This window comes from Eretmochelys imbricata, chromosome 1 (genome assembly GCF_965152235.1).
Source record: "Eretmochelys imbricata isolate rEreImb1 chromosome 1, rEreImb1.hap1, whole genome shotgun sequence".
NCBI lineage: Eukaryota > Metazoa > Chordata > Testudines > Cheloniidae > Eretmochelys > Eretmochelys imbricata.
In genome coordinates, this window is record NC_135572.1 from 61,162,585 (window position 1) to 61,181,746 (window position 19,162).

At 42.7% G+C, this 19,162-nt stretch overlaps 2 protein-coding genes across 5 annotated transcripts in view; both read left to right on the forward strand.

Moving 5' to 3' along the window:
• Positions 1-14,517, forward strand: part of CPB2 (carboxypeptidase B2) — a 28,199-nt gene extending 13,682 nt beyond the window's left edge. The window contains exons 4-11 of the mRNA XM_077832321.1: positions 2,243-2,344; positions 3,258-3,365; positions 5,290-5,400; positions 5,923-5,925; positions 8,211-8,301; positions 11,439-11,641; positions 14,127-14,211; positions 14,333-14,517. Of these exons, the coding sequence (XP_077688447.1) occupies positions 2,243-2,344; positions 3,258-3,365; positions 5,290-5,400; positions 5,923-5,925; positions 8,211-8,301; positions 11,439-11,641; positions 14,127-14,211; positions 14,333-14,517 (888 nt within the window). The remainder of the gene's footprint in view (positions 1-2,242; positions 2,345-3,257; positions 3,366-5,289; positions 5,401-5,922; positions 5,926-8,210; positions 8,302-11,438; positions 11,642-14,126; positions 14,212-14,332) is intronic.
• Positions 14,518-16,099: 1,582 nt separating this feature from the next.
• ZC3H13 (zinc finger CCCH-type containing 13) overlaps positions 16,100-19,162 on the forward strand; it is a 55,486-nt gene continuing 52,423 nt past the window's right edge. For 2 of the 4 annotated variants that reach the window (XM_077811588.1, XM_077811606.1), the window contains exon 1: positions 16,100-16,238. The gene's annotated coding sequence lies outside the window, so the exon portion shown is untranslated. The remainder of the gene's footprint in view (positions 16,239-19,162) is intronic. The other 2 variants (XM_077811598.1, XM_077811623.1) reach the window with 2 other exon arrangements.

Below are 19,162 nucleotides of genomic sequence, written 5' to 3' on the forward strand. Positions count from 1 at the left end.
ATCTATTTCCCATAAGGTCATGCTGATTTGCATTAATTACCCTCCTTTAATTCTTTATTAACCAAGATCTGTATCAGCCTCTCCATTATCTCGCCCAGAATCAATGTCAGGCTGGGACTGTAGCTTTTTGGGCACCTAGTAAAGTGTTCGTAAAAGATTCCCAATTACCATTCACATTCTTGTGATTGAATTCTTCCTTCCAGCTGATCAGGATCAAAATTGTTTTAATCTTTGTGAAACTGGCCTTCAATGAATGTTAAATTAGGCTCCTAATAAAGATAATCCTTTGTGCAGGTTATACTGTATATTTATATTCCACACAAAAAACTATGTTAAAAAAACATTATTAAGATTGCAAAGTCAAGCACTCAGAAGTTAGAAAATGCCAGAGTTAAGGTTCCTGTGTACTCTTAATTTGGCCCTTTGTGGATATGCATTAGCACACAGTCTTCAAGTATCTGATCACATACTGTTTATTCAGCACAAGGAGCTATGAGACGCTCGAGCATGCTCAGTGAGGCTGGAATAGTCAGCGATTTTAGCTGGTAAAATCAGAGAAGTCTCTACTGAGTATGTGCAAACTGTGATTTTTCAAAGGCATATAACTTGGCCATATTTGGGTGGATTTTTACAGGGATGGCCAAAGGCACATCCTTGACACAAAGGTCACCCCCTGCCAAACTTCAAGTACCTGTTCTAAGCATGGGGGTGCTAGAATATTACGAAAAAATATTAAAAAGGTAACTAGAATTTTTTAACATGTGCAAAACAACATTTTCCTTGGGCCTTTTTGGCAGTTGTTGTTTTTTTTAAACAGCCTGTGGCTGACATTTGGCATGTAAAATTTCAGCCTAAACTTTTAGAGTTTAACAAAATTATAAGCAATTGAAAATAGGGTCTCATAATGGGAAGTGTTAGGCAAAACCTTAATAAATATCCAGTTCTACTGGCCTCACATACAGTCAGGGACGATTGAAATTTTTTTTCTAAATCATGGAGGAGAAACAGAAGAACAGCTTAAGAAACTGTATTTGTTGTAAAATGTCTTACAAGTCTATGTTACAGGTGTAATGAATTGAGTAAAAATTCAGTTTGAACTAAAGGCTTTGGTCCTAGATAAATTATCCTAGCGTAATCGTATTTTAGCTCCTTTCCTAATTTGATCTTGCAATGTCTTGTTTAGGGTTTCTGTGGTGGAGCTGGGAAAGAACAGATAAATCACAGAGTACTGCATTAATAACTTTATTAACAGTTTACACGTTTTCTAATTAAGCTAAAAAATGAAGGATCAGCAAACTGGAAAAAAAATTGAGAACATAGTATTTCTGCTCCAGCTGATTTTATATCTGTTGACATAACATGTATTCAAGATAGCTGTCAGAAAGTATCCACTTTTCAATCTTCATTTAATTACATGAAAATGCACGCACAAATTACTAGAAGTGTAACTAGCCATTTGCATATACAATTACTTGATGTGTGCATGTAAATTAGATACACAAATATGCCTGTATTTCTCTAAACACCTAATTTTGAACATAAGGCCCAAAACATTTAACTTTTTTCCACATCCAGTTAATATTTCCCCATAAAAACCTTCTTAATGAATATTTTGTTGACATTCTTCCAAGCTTCCATATCGTGTTCAGTACAGCACTTTTAATTCATTCTTTGGTTTTATATATTGCCTTTAAAAAGTCTGAAAAAAATTATCCAAAAGCGTTCTCTGCCTTTTCTCCCCTACTCAGACAGCTTTTAAAGAAACCTATCTTCTCTCTTGAATGTATTATTTCAGGCCACTTTACCTTGAATGGTCCCTAAAAATACATGCTAAATACTTATGCTAAACTATCTGTTGGAACTTGTATTTCATTGTGACACTCTTGGTACCTTAGCTCGACAGCTTGTCTCACTTATAATAGAAGTTGGTCCAATAAAAGATACTACCTTACTCGCCTTGTTCTTCTTTTGTCTCTCAAATTGTATGAGATAGAAGAGCTGGCTATGGATAATTAGCCACTGATTGTGAGTGGGAACTTGTGCAGCTAAGTCATGTAAGCACTTTGGAAAAATCCCTCCTTCCCTTTCTAAAAAGAAGGCACAGCCATGCATTCCTTGCAATGAATGGGAAACCTGCCATTAACTTCAGTGGGAATATTTTCTGTGCATGGAGAGCAGAGTTGGGGCTGAAGACTTTTAAACTGAAACTATATTTGCTAACTGATCCACTCCATCTTTATAGATATATTCTTGGATGGGAGAAATAACACAGATGAATGCTGATCTCCTCCAGAAAATATATATTGGATCCTCGTTTGAGAAACGCCCACTTTATATATTGAAGGTACCGTTACGATTTAATGTGCTCTCTTTTTCTGTAGTAATTTAAACTATAGGTCTAGGTTTTTGTCAGAGAGAATTTTAAAAAATGGTACTAGTAGCTCAATCAAAAATGGTTTTGATAGAAAAATGTGTGAGTTTTTTTTTAAGTTTTGTAATGTTCCACTCCTCCCTTCCCAAAAGTAAACAGGGTGCCACTAAACTTTGGCATACATAGTGGGTCAAATACTGCTCTCCTTTACACTACAGTAAGTCATTTGAGATACTGGGCACATAAACTAGTGTCAATGAGATCAGCATCCAGCCCAGTGTCTCCTTGAGAATGCCATGCAAGAGAGAGGGAAAGAGAGCACTTCCTTTTCTTGTCTCTTTCTTCTTTTTGTTTACTGTTCTATTTCCATTCTCATGTGCCATTTCAACATAAATAAGGCTGTAAGAAAATCGTGGGCCACAATTTTTGTGTGGAAACTGCATCTTTTTATAGTTGCCGCAAATTTGAGTGGTGTTGCGACCCTGTGCACCACATTGCAATGACACTCACTCAAATTTGGCCCAAATGGCCTTCTGCCATGCTTGCCTCTGAGAGCAAAATAGGATACACCATGTGTCCTTTTGTGCTGCTGCCCTGCTTTGGAAGGCTGCATGCCTTGGAAGAAGGTGCTGGAGTTTACATGTGGGTGTGCACCCAGAGCTGCTGCTCCTGTCCGGGTACTCAGAGGGGGTCTTCATTCCTCAGCAGGAAACAGGCTGAGAGGAAGCCTGAGAGACCTCCAAGGGAGTGTCTGCCTAGTGCCATGTTGACACGCTGATTGCACCAAAACCACAACTTTAATAAACAACAACTTTAATGAAACAAACAAACAAACAAAAATCCACAACTTTCTTACAGCCTTAAACATATCATATTCTTTCATTAGCTTTCATCTAATAGAGACAGAACACCAAAAAGTGCTGTATGGATTGACTGTGGTATCCATGCAAGGGAATGGATTTCTCCTGCTTTTTGCCTGTGGTTCATAGGACATGTGAGTAGATTTCATTACAATATTTAAAACAAAACAAAATACCTTGATCCTATTTTCCTTCTCTTGCAAACTGTGCTCTATCTCAACAACTTCCTATTCAATTTAATGCAACAGCACTGAAGAATAAAGTATCTGCATGAGACAGAGATTAAAAAGTTCAGTTTGTATAGCAGATATAAGGGTAAATTTTTCACATCAGCAGTAAGTTAGGCCAAGTCTTTCATATTTATGGAATGGTCAGGAGTGGAGAACACAGGTTATTGTATTTCAAACTAAACCTATGTCTACACTTCAAGCTGGAGGAGACATACCCATGCTAGCTCTGACTAAGCTAGTGAGCTAAAAATAGGAGTGTAGCTGTGATGGTACGAATGGCAGAAGGGCTAACTACCCTGCGTACGTGCCTAATATCTCGGATGGTATCATACTCAGGGCAGCCAGCCCCTCCTGCCACTATAGAACATTATTTTTTGTGCACTAGTTCAATCAGAGCTAGCATGGGTATGTCTCCTCCAGATAGAATTTACACCTCCAGCTTGACAATGCAGACATACCTTAAGAGTGCATTTGAATGGTAAAGTCCAAATGTAGAGTTACCCAACTAGAAGGTGGAATAACAGTTTGACCACTATGAAGTTGAATGGTATATAGAGAGTAAAGGCATCAGAATAAACACAAGGGTCTATCTTCAGCCCTCAGTTACCCCTATAAAACTCCACTGAAATCAGTGTGGATCCAGAATTGGCTGGCAGTATGTGAAGGAGTTTAGATACGAGATTTCAAAGGAGCCTACAGGAGTTAGGTTCCCAAATCTCTTTGAAAGTCCATAGGATTTGGGCACCTAACTCCATCAAGCTCCTTTGAAAAAGGTCAGCCTTAAACACTCCCTTAGGAGCTAATGCTAATTAACCTCTTGTTGTTGGTCTAAATGATGACCAACTGTGCTGCTGTCATGCCACTGAAATGTACCTGTAATATCTGTAAGCAGTTAACAAGTTGAGAGAAAATGTAAACTCCCTATCTCCTTCATCTAATTTACCTGAGCATTTTAAATTCAATCCAAAACTTTATTCCCATGTCACTTTATGAAGGAACACTTTTATTAAAATTGTCACAGACATAGCCATACACGTTCCAGGTAGTAGCTTCTCCTTAATGATGTTTTGAATTGTGTTTATAGGCACAATAAAGACTGCCACTTTATATTCACATCAGAGAAAAACAATTGCCAGGGAATAAAAAGGACAGGAGAAGTTACAATAATAGGACATGCCAAATGCAAGACATACGAGGGGGAAAAAAGATACTATTAAACTTAACTCTTTATATTTAGTAACTCAGCTAAACCTATTAGGGTACAATTTACCCTTATGCAGAGGACAAATAAAAGGCTTAGGTGCCACTTATGTCCCACTTGAGCCCTCAACATAGGTCTTAGGTGGGACGTAAGTAGTGCTAGGTCTTGTGGTGGTCCTTTGCACAAGGATGTATTTCATTTTTAATAATTTTAAAAACCCCAAACAATGCATACTTGCAACAGCCATTTCAAATGCTATTATTAAGCAGTTTTAGTGCATGTGGCAACTTTGGAGACTTACACTATTTATCTGCACAAGCAGCAAAAGTACAAGCTTCCTCACCAATATGCCTCAGTCCTGGCCTAGAGTGACCACCCAGTTGGGTAAGCGGACAGCTGAATCTCCATTTTAATTGAATTCCAAGCCTCTCCCTGCTAACTAAGGTTTTGGTTGTAGTGGTGTCTTCTGTGATGGGGGTATTTTTCCTCCAGGGGCTGGACTGATGCCGCCACCACCATCACATTATTATTTTACATAGGGCCAGCTGAGGACCTGTCAGGTGCCTTTCAAGGATGGTGAGGAAAACATTATAAACATTATGAACAAGTTCTTTTCATGTTCTATAGACAACCTACTTCCGTGAGAAAGATCGGATCATGACAAGACTTCTGCAGCATCTTGATTTCTACGTCATGCCTGTGATGAATGTAGATGGCTATGAATACACATGGACCACTGTAAGTAGGTTTCTAGACAGACCGTGGAATATTCCAGCATGTTATTCACAAGTACTGTGAGGGCTGATATACTGGACAGATTTAAAGGCATACTTTTCAAAGTGCCATGTGGCAGTTTTGAGCCCAAACCTCTTAACTCACACTTGGAATTTCTCTATTCTTTGCCCCTTCACAATAGTTACTGCAAATATGTGTTTTTAACTCATAGAACACAGGCATTTTCCAAATCCCAGGTCAAACCAATGCTCTGGAGTGTCAGAGCATCCACCCTATGATTTTAATTCTTTTGGATGTCAGGTGATAACTATGGTAGGCTCCATCAGCAAGACTGCCAATACTATGACAATCCACCATAAGGGCGCAAAGGCCTGACTGAACAACTCACTTCTCCTTTCTGTGGTCTAAGGCCAGATAGCATAGTTTTCCCAAGACTTGTTGTTTCAAGTAAATGAATGAGAAACAGGTAAGCTCAGACAACATCCCAGTGTCTTATCAGGTATTTTACTTACTCACTATGAGAAGAAAGTTCAACAATCCCAGAGGCTGAATGATTCATTTGCTTTATGAATTTATCTTTTTTCTTAGTTTCCAGATTCCCTTTTTAGGCAGAAACCTGTCTTCTCCATTTCTATAAACTTTGGGCTATGTTTTTAAAAGGGCCGCAATCCAGCCTCTATTTGTGTATGTTCAACTTTATATATACAGTCTTTACAGGCTACCAGTTGCACCCACAATTCATAGACTTTACATCTGATATACCCAATGGATCTCAATGTGTGCATGCAAAAGAGTTTGGTGTATGAAAATTCTATCATTAGCAGTAGTTCACCTCCTAGTTATAATGCATAGTGCCATTGAAATCAATGGAGTGAGATTAAAGTAACAGGAGAATTTGGGTCATGGAGCCACAATCTAAAATACTGACTCAATTTTTACTTTGTCCTTATGTGGGCAAACTCCCATGGACCTCAATGAGAGTTTGACTGAATAGAGACTGGTTAAGAATGTTACGATTTCCCCTTTTGTATGCAAGAATTGTGCAATCTTTATTTTAAACAGCATCTTTTGAAATTCTCTTAATTACCCCCCTCAGAAGACTTTTAACAAACTCTTTCATTAAGCTCAAATGTGGTTTTGATTTGCAGCTGTCAACTTGGGTGTCTGGACAAATCTTTTGAGTCCTCCCCTATTTGTGTAGTCCAAGTTCTAGTCAAATCAGAATCATTATACCAGACACAACCAGGCGTTGTGCTGTACAACTTTTTGTCTTGTTACCTAGCATGTTTAGCATTACTTAATTCCAGTACCTGGAAAGATAACTGGGAGCAAATAATCATGTAATCAATTTGCAAACAGCTAGAAGATAATAAGGTGACAAGTAAGTCAACATGTTTTTCAAGAACAAATTGTGTCAAACCAACCTAATAGCTTTCCTTGACAGGGTAATAAGCCTTGTGGATAGGGAGGAAGAGGTAGATGTGGTATATCTTGACTTTAGTAAGGCTTTTGATACCATCTCACATGACCTTCTCATAAACAAACTAGGGAAATACAACCTAGATGGAGCTACTATAAAGTGAATGCATAAATGGTTGGAAACCATTTCCAGAGAGTAGTTTTCAGTGGTTCACAGTGAAGCTGGAAGGGCATATTGAATGGGGTCCCGAAAGGAGCAGTCCTGGGTTCGGTTCTGTTCAATAGCTTTATAAATGATTTAGATAATGGCATAGAGAGTACACTTATAAAGTTTGTGGACAATATCAAGTTGGGAGGGGTTGCAAGTGCTTTGGAGGATAGTATTAAAATTCAAAATGATCTGGACAAACTGGAGAAATGGTCTGAAGTAAATAGGATGAAATGTAATAAGGACAAATGCCAAGTACTCCACTTAGGAAGGAATAATCAATGGCACACATATAAAATGGGAAATGACTGCCTTGGAAGGAGTACTGCGGAAAGGGATCTGAGCGTCACAGTGGATCACAAGCTAAATATGAGTCAACAGTGTAACACAGTTGCAAAAAAAGCAAATAGCATTCTGGGATGTATTAGCAGGAGTGCTGAAAGCAAGACACGACTTGCTTTCTTCCACTCTGCTCTGCACTGATAAGACCTCAGCTGGAGTACTGTGTCCAGTTCTAGGAGCCACATTTCAGGAAAGATGTGGACAAACTGGAGAAAGTCCAGAGAAGAGCAACAAAAATGATTTAAGGTCTAGAAAATGAGGGAAAGATTGAAAAAAATTGGGTTTGTTTAGTCTGGAGAAGAGAAGACTGAGAGGGGACATGATAACCGTTTTCATGTACATAAAAAGTTGTTACAAGAGGAGGGTGAAAAAATGTTCTCGTTAATTTCAGAGGATAGGACAAGAAGCAATGGGCTTAAATTGCAGCAACGGAGGTTTAGATTGGATATTAGGAAAATCTTCCTAACTGTCATGGTAGTTAAACACCATACAAATTGCCTAGGGAGGTTGTGGAATCTCCGTCATTGGAGGTTTTTAAGAACAAGTTAGACAAACACCTGTCAGGAATGGTCTAGTTATTACATAGTCCTGCCTTGAGTGCAGGGGACTGGATTTGATGTCCTCTGGAGATCCCTTCCAGTCCTTCCCTTCTATGATTCCATGCAGATAACTAGCTTATTGTTTTATAGGCTCCCCAAATCTGCTTTTTTGCTCCACTTCATTGGAGGTTTCTAGCCTCGACATCTAGGCATGTAAAAGTTGCATTTTCACTAGCAAGTGAAATAGTGATAAGCATTTTTCTAAACTTTTATGTAAACCCACATTTTTGTGTCTCTGTCCACAGAATCGGTTGTGGAGGAAGAGCCGCTCAAAGCATGGCAACAACAGGTGCATTGGTACCGACATGAACAGGAATTTTGATGCAGGCTGGTGTGGTACGATGCAATTTTCTTTATATTTTATTACAGACATTTCCGTTTTAACCTTCAAAGTTCTTCACTTTGAAAATATTTTTATTTATCTATTCATAAAGTCATTTCTGATATAACGATAATGTACCTTAGTAATGAACTTAATAAAAATGTTTATAACAAGGTCACGAGTCCAGACAACAATTCCCAGTTTTGCCATATACTTCCTGTATGGTTATCTGCAAGACACTTAAGCTCTATGTGCCTATTTTCCCATCAGTAAAATGGAAATAAGGAAACTTCCCTACCGAGTGTTGTGAGGATAAATTCATTAAAGTTTGTGAGATGCTAAGCTACTATGCTGTTGGGGACCATATAAGATTTAAGAGTAATATCAAACGTAAAATACTTAATCAGTACAGAAGTTGGAGAAATCAGTACGTTTAATAGGAAATGTATATGCTGTGAATATTAATTACAGCAGGGATTCATATAGCACATTTAATTTTCAAAGTACTCAAAATGCTTAGCAACTCCAACATCATCTCTATTTTAAAAGTGAGGAAACAGGCACACTGAGGTTAGAGCATAAGTGGGCAACCTGCGGCCTGCAGGCCACACGTGGCCTACCAGGGTAATCCGCTGGTGGGCCACCAGACATTTTGTTTACATTTGCATGGCCGCCTGCAGCTCCCAGTGGCCACGGTTCGCCGTTCCCAGCCAATGGGAGCTGCAGGAAGCGGTGGCCAGCACATGGCAAAAAAGGGCACCTTTACATGCAACAGACCTACTTTCTGGGTATACTGAGTCATATCAGATGACTTCAGTAACTAAAGTAAGTTTCTATTTTGCGGAACCAATATAGCTACCAGAAAGCAAACAGAATTCTATTCCTTCTTGGACATCCTCAATAGAATTGCTTATTACATTTCAATAATATACACCTTAGCAACCCCATTGAAAGTAATGGGATTGCATAGGTGTAAATCACAACGTAATCTTGGCTGCAGACTCTTCATTATCGATGATGGTTGAGTTTTATAATTCTTTTTAAAATATTTTTTACTTAAACTGAACGCATCTGACACACAATCATCGTGAAACAATAAAGATGGAACTCAACAATTTCAATTTAACAGGTATTTTTCAAAGTAGAACCACTCTTTAAAGGAAGGGCTTCATTTTCAGAGGTGTTGAGCAGGTACAATTACAACTGACTTCAGTTGGCATTATGGACCAGAACACATTAACTTAAAGCAGAACCAGATCCTGCCAGAACAAGATATGCAAAACCTGTCAACATATCTCCACTGCTATGATGATCACCACCCCAACAACACAGCTATTAAGATCCATGGGTCCTACACATGCCTATCACAACGTGTGATGTACCTCATCCAGTGCACTAAATGCCCAATAACAATTATATGGGTGAAACCCTCAAACAGAAAAATGATAAAAGACATAAACACCATATTGCCTGTGTGTGAACAATTTTTTACAAAACAATCACTCTATATGTGACCTCTCAATCCTCATTCTCAAAGGAAATCTGCCCATGATCTTCAAAAGATTAGCTTGGGAGCTTAAATACATAACTTTGCTAGACATTAGAAATCATGGACTGAATAGAGACACTGGATTTATGGCTTATTACAACAATCTGCAACCCACTAACAATGCCCCCACCTCCGCACCCAGCTGCCTTTTGCCCCCATCCCTTCCTTTCCCCTCTCTGACTGGAGGTGTGTTAATGGGCCACTTCTCCTTGAATGGTCCCTTGAAATATGTGTTAATTATTTATGCTGAACAATTTGTTCCACCTTGAATTTAGCTGTGAAACTCTGAGGGCTGTGCCGCTGTAGCACTTAAGTGAAGACGCTCCTCTACTGACAGGAGAGAGCTCTCCCATTGGTGTAGTTAATCCACCTCTCTGAGAGGCAGAAGATCTCCTGTTGACATAGCGTTGTCTAAATGGGAGTCTAAGGTCAGTATAACTACATCATTCAGGGGTATGGATTTTTCACACTCCTGAATGATGTAATTATACCGACGTAAGCCTGTAGTGTAGATCTGGTGTGACCGTGGTGCCTGGAAGGGCTTCACTGAGAATGCTTATTCAGGGCAAACTACAAAGTATAGGGCAGACAATCCCCAAAACTAGTGATTTATTCTGTAATTAGATTTCACCAAGCCAGTAACCAAACATCTATCGGGTTACCAAGAAGCCAAAATACAGTCCCCTTTAAGCAATCCAGCCTTTGGCTCCCACCCACACAGCCAAGTCTAATATATTGAGGACTACTAAAAACCTAATTCACATTATATAAAGTTCTACCAGTGCCAAGAGACTGGACACATTGCTCACCAGGTCAATGAATATATCAGATCTCACCCAAATACACACTTATAGTCAATCTGTATTAACTAAATCTAAGATTTATTAATAAAAAGAAAAAAGAAAGAGAGTTGCTATGGTTAAAAGATCAATATACATAGGGATATGAATAAAGTTCTTAGGTCAGTTTCATAACAGAGATGGTGAGGCTGCTGATTTGTAAAAATCCTTCTGAAATCAATTTAAAAGGTTATAATCCAACAGGCAGTCCATGTGCAGAGTTTGTTCCAATTTTACCACTTCCCCCGGTAGTTTGTTCCAATGGTTAATCACCCTCACTGTTAAAAATGTGTGCCTTATTTCCAATTTGAATTTAGCTAGCTTCAGCTTTCAGCCATTGGTTCTTGTTATGTCCTTCTCTGCTAAATTAAAGAATCCCTTAGTACCCATGTTTTCTCCCCACAAAGGTACTTATACACTGTAATCAAGTCACCTCTCAAACTTCTTTTTGATCAGCTAAACATATTATGCTTTTTAGGTCTCTGAATGTAAAGCATTTTCTCTAGCCCTCAAATAATTTTTGTGGCCCTTTTCTGTATCCTCTCCAATTTTTTTAACATAAGGCAAGGTAGAGGAGAATCAGGCCAAGATGCTTAAATGGTGCAATAATGATACATGCAGTAATGATGCATCCAATGTCTCCCAGATTCTATGCTCACTTGTATAGCATCCTAATGCTTTATTTTGTCACTGAGCCATGAGACAATTCAGTATATATTATAAGAACTCAACAGGTGACATTGTATCCTCTATTTTATTACAGGTAAAGGTGCCTCTCATAATGATTGTCATGAGATATACTGTGGACCCTATCCTGAGTCTGAACCAGAAGTGAAAGCTGTAGCTAATTTTCTCCAAAAACATAAAAATCACATTAAGGCATATATAACTATGCACTCTTACTCACAGATGGTACTGTTTCCATATTCCTACACTACAAATAAAAGTAAAGACCATGATGAGCTGGTAAGTGTTACCACTTATTAAGTTTCGTCTATACCTCCCACCTTCATCACCTTGCAGGAATGGACATTTAATGAGAAATGTGAATGACGCCTTCAGTAGGCTTTGAGTCTGCTCAAGATTTGGGAAAATTGATTTTTTGATGGATAAGAGCATAAGGAAGCTGGTTGTTGGCACAACCGCTATATGATTACAAGAAAGTATTCTAGTTTTGGAGGACACTGATAAGATGAAAGTGTTTATTCTGGATGAATAAGGTAGCCTGACTTTCTGATATTTTTAAGGCATCGCTAAGGGGGCAAAGTAAAGGTAACTTGGGTACCTTAGTACTGCATTTCAATACATTCAAGTGCAGGTTTCTTGTAAGTTTTTCCCTATATCTGAACCTACTGAGTCTGTAACATTTTTTAACTCTGTTGCTCTTGAATAGTGTGCATCCATAACACTGATAGGTGCCTGCAGCCTTTACTGCACCTTCTGTAAATCTTTTTCTATGGGAAATATGTTTAAATGGTCCTAATGGTCTGATGGAGACAAGCCCTTTTTTACAGATCTTGAGGTCCTCAGGAGGACAAGCAGATCATAGGTAGTCCACTGAAGCAGAACACCTCTTTGATTCTGCAGGTCATGAAGTTGTCCGCTAGCCGGGGTCCTGGGGCTAAAGGTCTCCTAAGGCTTATATAAAAGAAGTCTAAGTCCTGTGAAGTTCTGGAGGTCCACACAATCAGGGATCCTCTCTCCTGCAGAGTCTAGGAGTTGCGTAGGATCAGCTCCCGTTCTATTAATCAACAGGATAAACAGGAGAAGCTGGGAAGTGAAGAACACCATTGTTCTTTTTCCTCCACTGGTTAGCCCCCAAGTCTTCAGGTTTATCTAGATTAGGAAAAGAGATCCAGGCTAGGTTGGAGTTAGCCAATATATGCAGGCCAGTTAGGCTACTTGGGTTGCTGAAGAGCCTCACAAGATTTCCTGGGGTAAGGAGTAAAAAGAGAAGCCCCACAGAGTAAAGAATCCTTTCCTTGCTCCCTCTGGCCAATTTCCTAATGCTTTCCGTGCATGGAGGAGTGGGTCAGGGGTTCTTTACTCCAAGTGCCTCCTGCATGGGACCAGGGAAGGAGCAGGAAGTGGCTGACAGAATGGGGAAGGGCTTTTCACTCCATGGGACCTGCTATGTGGAGACACAGGACATCATCAGGGTGGACATAGAATCATAGGGTTAGAAGGGACTGCAAGGGTCATCTAGTCTAACCTCCTTCAAAGATCCAGGATTTGGATTTTCAAAGATCCCCCCCAGCACCTCAATCCTCTGCCCTAGCCCCCTACCACACTCCAAACCCCTTGGTCCCACTCCCATCACACATCACCTCCATATTGGTACACATAACAAAATCATTCCACACATGGATATAAAAAATTGGAGGGAACATTGCTATCCAGCCTCCTTTTGAAATCCTCCAGAGAAGGAGCTTCCATAACTTCCCTGGGCAGTCTCATGACATTCTTTATGCCACAGCATCCCTGGCATGGAGCCAAGCAGCAGCAACAGGTGATGGGTATTTGGGATTGCTCCTCCATGTTGCCTCCAATCTTCCCATTCCATCCGTTCTTTCCCCACACAGATCTTAGGTCTTTAAGGAAGATTTTAAAAATTAGCTGTTACTGTCTCTTTAATGGAAGTTTTTTTTCTTTTTTTAAATTAATGGGCTTTGTACAGTGATACAGTAGGAACATAGACACTGTCATATTTGATCAGACCAGATCTCTATCCAGTCCAGTATGCTGTTTCTAGCAGTGACCAATGCCAGCCTTCACAGGAAGGAGGAAAAAATCTTGTAGCTAACATAAAATAACTTGCCTCTAGGGGAATGTTTATTCCTAAGCCTCCTCAATTAGTGACCATCTTATGGCCTGAAAGTTGAGGGTTTATATCCCTTTTAAATTATTTTTTTATCCTAGCTAATGCATTTGTGAAAGAGGGTAAAGAAAATATAGATTTGTCACATCTTTACCTGTGAAGCAGAGATGTGACATCCTGTAAACTAATTACAGAATAGTTCATTCTAGTCAGTTGTTCAAGGGTAGTGTACAGTTCCATTATTAAATCCTTTTTTGTATGCTTCAACATTAACTTTAACTTAAAATACTTAAAGGTTACTTAAACAACCTTTTGGAATTGGAATTGGAAAATACAGGACAGCTACACAGAATCATGGATTTGGTGATGAGTTTGCTGTCCAATTGCAGCATAGATGCTATTTGTATCATGGACATAACCTAACCATGTTTAGCCACATCTTATAAGCATTCTAAAGCCAACCACATATTCACATTACAAACTGCAATGCAGCCAGGTCTGGGGACAACCATGCTGTAAACAGATCCTCTTTCTTTATTGTACCCATAGTGGATGGTTACAATGCTCTAACACAGTCAGTGTGAAACACTTTTACTAAATTATAAAAGTTAATTAATATTTTATTGATTTCAGCTATCTGTGGCAAATAAAGTAGTTCAATCTATTAGAAAAACAACTCACAAAATATATGAGTCTGGCCCTGGTGCACAAACTATCTGTAAGTATCATTTTTAGTACTATAATCAGTATGACAGAATATCCTCTCTACCACAAGGCAGTGTGTAGGACTGAGACCAAGGTTGCAGATAATAATCTGTTTCCTTTTCATTCTCCTACAGATTTAGCTCCTGGAGGTTCAGATGACTGGGCTTATGATCTTGGCATTAAGTATTCTTTTACCTTTGAACTTCGGGACAGAGGAACACATGGATTTTTGCTTCCTACAAATCTAATTAAACCCACTTGTATGGAAGCACTTAGTGGTATCAAAGCAATAGCTTTACATGTTACCAACAATGTTTAATGTGCTATATTTTAATTTGGCATTTCATTGCTTGAATTGGTAATTTAGGTGACCTGATGGGCAGTGTCATTCATTCGAGTGTGGTTTTTTTTTAGTTCACTCAAATAAAAGGAATTACTTACTGAGTTATTATAATTATTATTTGTTTAGGAGCAACAGGTTGGTGTTTCATTCATTACCTTTCACCTTGACATATATTAAATTGCTTCACAATTTGGCTTAAATGTAGCCATCTGTAGAGTGAGAAGGGTAGTGACAGATAAACTACAACCGTGCAAATGCAACCTCCCAAGCCCAATAATATTCAAAAAAATACATGTTGTCAGTTTTAGTACCTCTTTAGTGTTTGCTTTTGGAGAATTTTTGAATAATCCAGTTCACTCACACCAACAATGGTGAAAAGCAACTTTTAAAACAAATTGTAATATTTGTACCTGAAGTGCTTGTGTAACCCACTGATGACAATGTTACAGGTACCTCCCTGTGCCAGATCCACAGAGGGTATGAATGTCTTACAACCCCAGCTAGAGAGCCATGGCTCTGTAGCCATGATGTAGCCACGTATGTTTTTAGCACTAGAAGTCCCTGGTTTAATCCCTCATGTTTCGGCCAAGATGGTGGCAGTTACCTTTGAGGTGCCTCGCCCTGGAAGTGGGAACAACACCATATGACTGAGCTAGCCATTCACTATTACGCAACACAGCTCAAATGTCCAATATTCCCAATCAGGCCAGCATCTGAACAGACTGAAGAGATATGCCTATGGAAAGTCCAGTCAAAAAGGGGAACTCGCAGTATCCAGTCAGACGTACTGACCAGACACCAAAAGTCTGCTTACTGCGGGGCGGTGGAGGTATCACGTGATTAACCCTCGCCAGTCCCTGCATAGCCAGGGCCGCCTCCTACCTACAGGCAGGCACTTTGTCAGGCTGCAGCAGCTCCTGTCCCAGCCTCGGAGCAAAGGACGGCCAACTGGTGCGGGAGGGAGATGAAGGTGATCCAGTAAGCGATGCGGAGAAGGGGTGAGTGACGAAGGCGAGGCTTTGGGGAGAAGAGGCAGAGGAGGAGCGAAGCCTGGGGGAGCAGCTGGTGAAGGGGGCAGAACCTCAAGGGATAAAGTGGAGCAGGGGTAGAGCCTTGGGGGGAAGAGGCAGGTCAGGGGTGAGGCCTTGAGGGATCCCTTTACCAGCAATTAGAAAGGTGGCAACCCTACTTCTCTACCCCAGGCTAGGCCCCGCCCCTCCCTCATTTCAGGCCCCGCCCCCTTCTCTTCCGCTGACCAGGCTCCTCCCTCATTTCAGGCCCCGCCCCCTTCGTTTTCCCTGACTAGGCCCCACCCTTCCGCATTTCAGCCTCGACGTCTCGTCCCCCGCCTCCCCCGCGGCTCATCGTTGCCCTGCGCGGCCGGAAGTTGCGCTGCTACGCATGATCATGGCGGCCCGGCGGCTTCCGGTGAGCCAAGGCTCCTCCTCCCGACGGCGGCGGCAGCAGCGGCGGCGGCGCTGGGGCCGGCCGGTTCGTTGCGCTGCTTTCCCGGCAGCCCCTGGGCTTGGGAAGCGCCGTTCGGTTGCCGGAGCGGGCCGCGCTCCTTGTCTTCCTCCCCGTGTGGCTCGGCGCTCAGGCCCGGGAGGACGGACTCCCCCCTCGCCCCCTCCCACCCTCTCCGCCCCGGGCGGCGGCGGAGGAGGCGGCGGGGACCGGCCAGGCAGCGGAAGGAGCAGGTGAGTGTGGCGCCCCGGCGGGGAAACCGGGCCTGGGCGGGGCGGGGCTCCCCCCCCCGGCGAATAGGCCCCTCCCCCCACCGCCGCGAGGAGCAGGCCAGCGGGGCCCCGCATCCCCGTGCGGCGGGGGGAGGGGAGCTCGGTGCTGGCGGCGCCTCCCCACCCGCGCCGCCATCCTGCGCCCCGCGGGCCGGCCAGAGCGGCTGCAGAGGCCGGGGGTCCCGGTGGAAGCGCGGGGCTGCGGGGCCGAAGGGTGATGGCAGGTGGCTCCCGGGGAGGGAGTCGGAGAGTAGCTGGTGGGGGGAGCGGGTTGTACCAGGCCATGGGGAGGAAGGGGGAATCGTGATGCAAGGGCAGGCGGGAGCGGATCGGCCCCAGGCTGTGGGGGCGACTCTGCCCTGGCGCTGAGATGGGAATGGTGGGGGGGAAAGGGGGGGTTGGGAGAGAGGAATGGGGGGAAGATTGTGCGGGGTGTGATTTGTGAGAAGAAGCAGGGGTAGAGCTGTGGGTCAGACAAGGCACCGATCAGCCAGAGAGCCTGCAACACTTGAACTGCCAGCTAGACCTGCCATCCTACCATTTCTGTGGTTGATGCTTTACAGAGGGGGAACCCTGTTGTGGGCTCCTCATTGCCTCCCAGATATGTGATCTCTGTCCTCTGTGGGCTTCATGGTACTGGGGTCCCTGTCACAGCTGCTGAGAGTAGTGAAATGTAATCAGCCTTTTTAGCTGAATTTAGAACTTGTCAGCCCTTATGGCATCGATCCTGAACCTTGGTGCTTTTGTCTTTTCTTTAAAGTCTTCTGTCATTGACGACCATCTAGAACTTGTAGTTTAGGCCAGTGGTTTTCAACCTTTTTTCCTTGTGACCCAGTTGAAGAAAATTGTTGATACCCGTGACCTAACATAATGATATCTTTTCACTAGAGTTTTCATGAAATCATAATATTGCAATACATTCCAGCTTAACTCACTTTACATACCTAACACTAGACATTAGTCTTAGTAAGCTATGGTAAGGAGTGTGGGAGGTGGCCCAGAGTAGGGCAGAGGGTGGTGTGTGGGGGAGTGCTCTAGGGTGGAGCTGGGGATGAGTGGTTCAGGGTGCAAGAGGGGGCTCAGGGCTGGGACAGAGAGTTGCGATGCGGGGGTGAGGGCTGTGGGATGGCGCTGGGGTTGAGGCGTTCAGGATGCAGGAGGGGGCTCAGGGCTGGGGCAGAGAGTTGGGATGCAGGAGGGTGAGGGCTCTGGCTGGGGGTGCAGGCTCTGGGGTGGGGCCAGGGATGAGGAGTTTGGGGTGCAAGCAGGCTGCCCAGGGCTGGGGCCAGAAGACTCCCCCCCGTCCTCTCCCTGCCGGCAGCAGCTAGCTCTGGGTGAGGGGCCTTTCTGTGTCTCCCCCGTCTGGCTCTGGGGCTGGGGGAGAGGCCCGCCGTAGCCCTGCAAGCCCCAACTTGCTCCCCTCCCCAATTCCCGCCCACCCCCACCTCTCTCCTCTCCAGGTCCCTGCTGTGCGGCCCTTGAGAGTTGCTGCGCAACAACGATCTTTATAATTTTAATTAGCTAGTCTATTATGTGTCTGACATTCCATGACCCGGTACTGGGTCATGATGCGTACTTTGAAAAACATTGATGTATGCTGATGGCCCACGTCCTCAAAGGCATTTAGGTGCCTGATTCCCATTGAAATCAACAGGAGTCGGGTGCTTACATATCCTTGAGGATATGGGTTTGTGTGACTAGTATTATAGATTCTTCCTTTTGTCTCCAGCATCACACCTGGGGATTTCTACTGGCTCCTCGCTAGACCTAGACCATTGCTTTTTTTTAGATTGGTCTGCTTCAAGACCTTTTGCAGTGTAGATTCTACTGTACAGTAGATTGTGTGCTACTGAATGGGACCTAATGGGAACTGGCCATTGCATTTAAAGACAAAGGACTTATCTTCACTACGGGGGGGAGTTATGCTAGTAGCTGGAATTGATGTAGCTTAGGTCAATTTACCACGGTGTCTTCACTCCACTGCCTCAATGGGAGACTCTCTCTGGTCGACTTGCCTTAATCTTCTTGGGGAGCTGGAATAATAGGGTTGACTGTCGATGTAGCGGGTTTTCACTAGATCGATCCCAGCAGTGTCAATCTCCCCGTAGTGAAGACCAGGCCTTAGTATGGTAAAAGTTGTTTTGGGAAGTGGCTCCCTACCTTTTCAGACAAAATGTGATATACCATGCATATAAGACATCATCCATACTTTTTTTTATTGCTTACCTTTTTCTGTAATCCTAGGGACTGAATTGTTGCATTTTACCAATAGCAGGCTAACCCCAATTCACAAATGTAAACACATTGCTATCAGAAAAGTAGTACTAGTGGCACCTTAGAGACTAACCAATTTATTTGAGCATGAGCTTTCGTGAGCTACAGCTCGCTTCATTGGATGCATACCGTGGAAACTGCAGAAGACATTATATACACACAGAGACCATGAAACAATACCTCCTCCCACCCCACTGTCCTGCTAGTAATAGCTTATCTAAAGTGATCATCAAGTTGGGCCATTTCCAGCACAAATCCAGGTTTTCTTACCCTCCGCGCCCCTCCCCCCCCCACTCTCCTGCTGGTAATAGCCCATCCAAAGTGACCACTCTCCCTACAATGTACAATGTAGGGAGAGTGGTCACTTTGGATGAGCTATTACCAGCAGGAGAGTGAGTTAACCTGGATTTGTGCAGGAAATGGCCCACCTTGATTATCATACACATTGTGAAGAGAGTTGTCACTTTGGATGGGCTATTACCAGCAGGAGAGTGAGTTTGGGGGCAGGGGGGTTGGAGGGTGAGAAAACCTGGATTTGTGCTGGAAACGGCCCAACTTGATGATCACTTTAGATAAGCTATTACCAGCAGGACAGTGGGGTGGGAGGAGGT